The sequence below is a fragment of the Echinops telfairi genome, unplaced genomic scaffold, assembly GCF_000313985.2.
Source record: "Echinops telfairi isolate 266 unplaced genomic scaffold, ASM31398v2 ScPeMD7_9;HRSCAF=40, whole genome shotgun sequence".
Taxonomy (NCBI): domain Eukaryota; kingdom Metazoa; phylum Chordata; class Mammalia; order Afrosoricida; family Tenrecidae; genus Echinops; species Echinops telfairi.
This window is the reverse complement of record NW_022103906.1, coordinates 29,126,113-29,133,043: the sequence shown is the minus strand read 5'-3', so window position 1 is coordinate 29,133,043 and position 6,931 is coordinate 29,126,113. Positions and strand designations below refer to the sequence as shown.

Genomic DNA, 6,931 nt, shown 5'->3' with positions numbered 1-6,931 from the left:
GCCGCTGCCAGCGCCGGGTTGCGAGTCGGCGGCCGGGGCCCGCGGACGAGGTGGGCTAGAGGCCAGCCCAGCTGCCTGGACCCTCCGGACGCAGTCCCCGACCCGAGCGGCGGCGGTTTCTGGTTAGGTGGGGAGGCGCTGCCAAGCCCCAGGAGGGGAAGATGTTCAACGTGGAGTCTGTGGAGCGGGTGGAGCTGTGCGAAAGCCTTCTCACTTGGGTATGTCATGACCTGCGGGTCGCTGGGAAGACCACCCTCTGCCCCACCACAGGCCGCCTTTCCAGGAGCCCCCCCGCCCCCCCGTATTTATCCCGGGGGGCGAGCGCCGAGGGCGGCGGCGCCGTCACGTCCGGGCCTGGGGCGGGCGGAGCCCGGGGCTCCGGTGCAGACCGCGTCTACACCCGCGGCCGGCGGGGTCGGCCTGGGGCGGCCGGTCTGCGTGGAGGCAGCGTGGCCCCGGGTCCGGGGGAAACTTGCCGGGCTTGAGAGCTTGGCTGCGGTCCGAGTGGAAACCTTTCGGCTCCGTGGAGGCTAATGATGGGGTGCCAGCGACACCGTAATTAGGATTGTTGTTGTTTGCAGCTGATGAGGCACTGGCGCGTCACTCTCTTGCTTCCAGGGACACCAAAGCGTTGGTAGCCCTGCGCCCGGGCGCAGCGCGGGGAGACTCCCGGGGCTCCTGGTTACGACGCTCCTCGCCTTTGTTTTAACATTCTCAGGATGGAGCGGAGCTCCTGCTGGCATGAGCGGAGTCCCCTTGAGAAGAAAAAAAGGAAGCCGAAGAGAACGGGGAACTGGATTCAGAAACAGTTTGGGCTGTGGGGAAAGCAATAACGAAAAGGCTCCCAGAAAGACAGGATTTAAAAGGCGAGGTGCATTTTGACAATTAGAAAGTAAGTGACGTGGAGGTACTTATTGAAGGTATAGATGTTTATGTATGTATATATATATATATGCACATATAATTTGGAAGGTATTTGGGAGTAATAGAAACGACATTTTGTAGCAATGTCTTGGGATTTTAACTTATTAGCCCTCACCTTTTAAAGCTACAATGTGTTCTATTCTAATGCAGATGGTAGTGCCTTTAGAGCCAAACGTTGAAGGCATGTTTGCTTGTTTCTCAGACTGGTGCCAGTGCCCAAGAGCTGTAAAGAGCCATGAGTGGGATAAAAGTACTGCTTGTTTCTGGGACATTGGTTTTATTCATTGACCATTTAAAATATAATTTCTATAATAAAGTAAAAGATATGCTTACGGTGGAGGCCAAATATTTGTATTTATTTTAAAGATAAAACACAACGTTTCAAGGAATATCTCAGCTTAGCCAGTGCCTTGGATTATGTGTTCATATGGAGTATAGATAACATACTTCTGTGCTGGGGCACTTTGGTAGGAAAGTTTGAAAGCATCGCCTGGGGTTGGTTGTAACAAAATATAATGAAAATAGAATATGATTTTGTGATTCAGCTTGTGTCAGAATCAATCATGTGCTCTGAAACAATAGAGTGTTCACTATAGTCGGTAACTAAATATTTTAGAGCATCCTTGGCAATTTAGGTTGTTTATAAGAATGTATAGTTAGCATGCTGCTTATAACTGATGGAATGGAACGTTCCAAATTCCAGCAAAGAATACGTGTTTCGTGGTTGTTTTTCAGGGAAGGGAAAAAACCTGATAAGTTGCATCACGTGGCCAAGTTTTGACTAAGCAGGGTGAAGATAAAGCAAAGAATTACCACATTCTTTGATTCTGTGGAAGAAATGGAGTCGACAGAGGTCAGAAATAGAAGGCTGAGACTCTTTTAAGATTTTGTTTTGAGTCTATAACAACAGTGCCTCCCTCGATGCTAGAAAATGAGGCAAGAGGGCAAAGATGATGAAGTCCATTGAATTTGAAGTCGGGATACATTGTTTAACGTCTATAAAGAAAAGTCTTGGGAACAAAGGTGTATTTGAAAGGCAACTGCAACAAATAAAAGTATTCAGGATGGTGATTTCAATGTGAAATGCTAATAAAAATATGAAGGAAGGAGCTCACGGGGTCGTTTGAAGGGATACTCATAAAGAATCTAGCATCATCAGAATCTGAAAAATGGAAAACAAGCCAGCAAACCAGAGCTATTTTTCTTTATCAGCTGCAGAGAGGTGTCAACAAATAAGACTTTGTAAATGGTGTTTGAAACCTCTTCAAGGAAAATTTCTGGAGAAGCTAAGAGAATATCAGTGACGATACTGGAGAGCAGGGTCCACACAAAGATGAACCATTCTAAGACTCGGAAAGACTTAAAAGTATTATACATCAAACTGTTTCAAAATAAACTCTAGTTTAAATCTGGACTTGTCCCCTCTTAGTTGTTACTATATAAAAGACAATCAATGTTCCCGTGAAAACGTGCTTGAGGTAGCTGAACATAGACTTTGAACGTCGTCTACTACTGCCGTAGAGTTGATTCCAAATCACAGTGACCCTCTTCACTGGCTTTGAACCACCACCTTGTGGTTAGCAGCCCCAACACTACTGTGGCACCTTCCCGAATCGAGTGACACTGCTTCCTTTGGGAGACCAGATTAATACTGAACCCAATTCCAAAAGGGAATGCAAGGAAATGGATAGTTTTCTGATTAATATTTATGGAAGTGAAAGGCCTCCATAAAGAATCATTTACTCCAGCCTGTTGCTTGTGTGGTTTCTTTGCACACAGCAAGTCAGAAGGTGACTGCAGCTCAGCAAAATACAGACAGCTGGTAGTGACAGCAAAGACACAAGAGCTGAAAGTTCTGTCGAAGGTGTTCCGGGTTTGAACTGACCACCTTAGGGGCCCTCAAGCACTTGTACATTCACAAAGCTATTGAAGACACTCTTTATCATCCTGAATGTCAAATAAAAGTTTCTTTTCTTTACATAACACTTCATTTAAGATAAGGAAGATGCAAAAAAACACATTTTAGGAATTTCCCCATTAAAAATGGAAAAGTAATAAAACCTCAGGTACTTCAAGGTCTGACTGTTAGTCACCTATGCAGAATTCAGTTCTGTGGAGCAACGCTCTGCCGCCAAATGCTGGGTAAGTTGCCATTAAAGAGCCTGCCAGCTCACGAACCAAATGATCAAAACTTCGGTTGAAAGATGAATGCTCATGAAAAGACAAAGTACTAGCCTGTGAACAGAAACCATGTTAAGGCTTAGATTCCAAATCAAGGTTTACGTAGCGAGAGCAAGTTCAGCAGGATGTGCTTGAAAATTTCCATTCTACCTCCTCCTGTCCCCACCCTCTGAGTCAAAATCTCTGCCCTGCCTATTCCGTCCACCAGGCCTGAGCCTTGAGCTGTACACAATTCCCAATGAAAAGATTAAGACTGTGAAACAATGGCTCTGTCATGCTACCAGCAACGGCAAGGAGTTACAGTACATGGGAAAGGAATCGCCATGTAGACACAGTAAATTTCTCTGGGAGGCCCAGCAACATTTACATACCCTTCTGACTTTCATGCTGTTCATCCAGCTGCTTGTAAAATGCATACTAGAATTAGGGAAGGTATCATTTTATGATAGTGTCTATTAGTCCTGGTGGCATGGTGGTTAGAGTGCTCTGCTGCTAGCGCAAAGGTCAGCAGCTGGAACTCACTAGCTGTTCCTGAGGAAAGATGAGGCCGTCTGCTTCCGTAAAGACTGATAGCCTTGGAAGCCCTCTGCGGCTGGGCTCCTCTATCCTACAGCTCATTCTGAGTTAGCAGCGGTTTGATAGCAACCTGACTGCGGTGGGTTTGGTCTCTGTTCTGTTCTTCAAGCTTTTCCCTCTGAAGGAGGAGAAAGGAAATTACTAATGCACAAGAGTTAAATTACATACCTCTGACAACGCTTACTCAGTGGGTTTTATTTTTGTTTGCTTGTTTTTAATTGAGGGTGATGCTGTCAGGTAAACGTTGAATCACCGACGGCAAATTTGGCAGTTCAAACCCACCAGCTGTTCCTTGGAAGCAACACAAAACTCCTTGCTCTTGTACAGATTTACAGCCTCGGAACCCCCTATGGAGTTGCTGTGAGGTGGAATTGGCATGGTGGCAGTGAGGTGTTTTGTTTTGTTTTAATAGCAAGGTAGTTGAAGAACACAGATTGCCTGGGTTCAAATCCTTGGTTTGTTTGATGGTCATGGTAATATTGGGCATGTAATGTCATTTCCGTTTTTATTGCATTCATATTTAACAGTAAGGTTGCTACTAGCACCATCAGCATTAACTGGAGGGCTTATTCAAATATAGATGCTCAGCCCCACCTCCAGAATTTCTGATTCAGTGGATCTCTGGGGTGGGGTGGGGGGCTGAGACTTTGCAGTTCTGACATGTTCCCCAGGGAGGAACCTGCTAGTGGTCTGAGGACACACTTGCACAGGGCTTCAGGACCTCTACTATTGACATTTGGGACTGGATCATTTGTTGTTTTGGCACTTCTGTGTGCCTTGTAGGCTGTTTTAGTAACATCCCTGGCCTCTACCCACTAGATGCCAATAACACTGAGTTATAAAAATAAAAAATATCGCCAGACACTGGCAACTGTCTCCTGAGAAGCCAAATCAACCCAGTTACAAACCACTGCGCTTGAAATGCTAGATGGTAGAGGTTGGGTGGTGCTAATAGAGCTTATTAGAGTTAAAAGAGAGGTTACAACCCTTTAGGTAGAATTTCATGTCTTAAAGTTATTTATAAGTTAGATCATGTGTTGGGCTGCTCACTGCAATGTCAGCAGTTCAAAACCACCAGCCATTGCACAGGAGAAAGAGGAAGCTTTCTACTTCTGTAGAGTAAGTCTCAGAAACTCACCGGGAGAGTTCTGCTCTGTCCTAAAGGGGCCTCTAGGAGTCAGAATTAATTCAGTGGCTGTGAGTTTTGTAGATTTTACTGAACTATCATTCCTTAGATCAGTGGTTCTAAACCTGTGGGTGGCGACCCCTTTGGGGGTTGAACGACCCTTTCACAGGGGTCACCTGACTCATAACAGTAGCAAAATGACAGTTATAAAGTAGCAACGAAAATAATTTTACAGTTGAGGGTGTCACCACAACATGAGGAACTGTATTAAAGGGTCACAGCATTAGGAAGGCTGAGAACCACTGCCTTAGATGTTAGCTCAAGCGTGTGTGAGGACTGGAAAGCAATGGATTTTTTTTTTCTCATTTTGTTAGTGAATATAATTCATGTGCCATAAACCGCATCTTTTTAAGGTGGTTGTTTTGTAGATTCACAAGACTGGGCCACCAACATCACTATCTGATTCTAGAACATTTTCATCACCCCCCAAAAGGAACTCCGTGGGGATAGTTTTCTTTGGGATCTGCTTTGCTGTATTTTTCTGCTCTGCTTGCATATCAAAGCTGAGAAGGACATCTTCTAGCCCTTCCAAAAGACGAGCCAACCTCATTCTCATTGAGTCAATTCCTGCTCGGATGTGGATCCTGGAGGATGGAGTAGAATTGCTCACAGGGCTTCTAAGACTGTAAGCAGAAATTCTCATCTTCCTTCTGCAGAGCAGCTGGTGGTGTAATCACTAGGCAGCGCACCTCTTTTAGCCCTTAGTAAGCAAGTGTTCTTCAAGCACCACTTCATAGAAGATAAGAGTTGTTTTAGAAGCCAAGTTTTAAAGAATGAAAATGCCTTCAAAACAGATAAAGTGCTACAACTAAGTTACCTGCTTTATCAAATAGCTTGTCTTCCTGAATTGTTTCTTCTGATTGACCAGAGGCAGCGTTCTAATCTTTTACCTTTGGTAATGAGTTGGGGATCAGAATGTTAGAATTGGATTTCCAACTCTCTCCCCCCACACCCTAGCCCTCACAGTATACACAGTATCTGATTCAGAAGCGTACAGTTTCAAAATGAAAATTCCCCAGGTGATTCCAATGCATTAGCAGATTGGAGGGCCACGGCTTTAGACTTTTCAAATTACTTTTTGTTTATTTGTTTTCCCAATAATTCTTTTTTTTAAATCATTTTATAAGGGCCTCATATACAACTCTTATCAACAATCCGTACCCAACAATTATTTTAAGCAACATACAGACCTCTCCTCAACCCTCCTCCCAATTTCTAGATGGAAAAGCTGGTATTAAAAGAGATCAAATGACATACTCAATTTGTGCGACAACTTCCAAGCAAAGCTGGGGTTAGAGTTCATTCATTCCTTTCAAGGTAACGGACAGTCGCTTAGGCCTTGTTCGGGATTGGACATTATGATAGGGTTAGTGATAGGAACGTGGCCCTCACAGCTCCTCCTCGATCTCCTGACAAACCTACAAGAAAAGCTGACATTTTAAAAAATTGACTATTTCTCAAAAATAGTCCATCGAGCCGATCCTGACTCATCACAGCCCTCTAGAACAGAGTAGAACTGCCCTTGTGGGTTTCCAAGATTAATCTTTACAGGGGTAGAAAGCTGCAGTTTTCTTCCCAAAGTGGCTGGTGGTTTCAAATTGCTGACCTTGTAGTTTACCTGCCCAACATGCAAACCACCACCGGGGATCCCTTCATTTAGCAACTGTAAGATAAAAGCTGGCGCTTCTTTCTTTGTAAATTACATTGTCATTCCCACATTACCCGTGAGGAGCTGGAGCTGGAATGGCATCAAACTCAGAGTCTGTAGATGTTTTTTGGTTGTATTTAGTCACTTTTTAATCACTTCCTAAACCTATACTGTTGCATTAGGATAGTGCCAGCGCGTGACTTGGGAGGGCACTCATTACCCATCCCAAATAGATACATAAGTAAAAACAACTTGTACGCAAATCTGAGATCCTTTCCCTACCTTCCACCATGTAGAAGCTACTGAGTAGTAATTATTTTAAGATTTGATTTTAAAGGGAAAAAAACCCCAGATTTGATCTTAAAAGTAGACATTCACCTACTCTCAGTAAGCTACCTCATTTATTTTTTTTAATC

General features: G+C 44.2%; 1 protein-coding gene across 3 annotated transcripts in view; it reads left to right on the top strand.

Moving 5' to 3' along the window:
- The first annotated feature begins 65 nt into the window (after nt 1-65).
- Nucleotides 66-6,931, top strand: part of HOOK3 (hook microtubule tethering protein 3) — a 124,824-nt gene continuing 117,958 nt past the window's right edge. For 2 of the 3 annotated variants that reach the window (XM_004707566.2, XM_045286646.1), the window contains exon 1: nt 66-218. In XM_004707566.2, the coding sequence (XP_004707623.1) occupies nt 162-218 (57 nt within the window). In that variant the 5' untranslated portion in view covers nt 66-161. Of the gene's footprint in view, nt 219-718; nt 893-6,931 lie in introns of all 3 variants that reach the window. The other variant, XM_045286647.1, reaches the window with a different exon arrangement.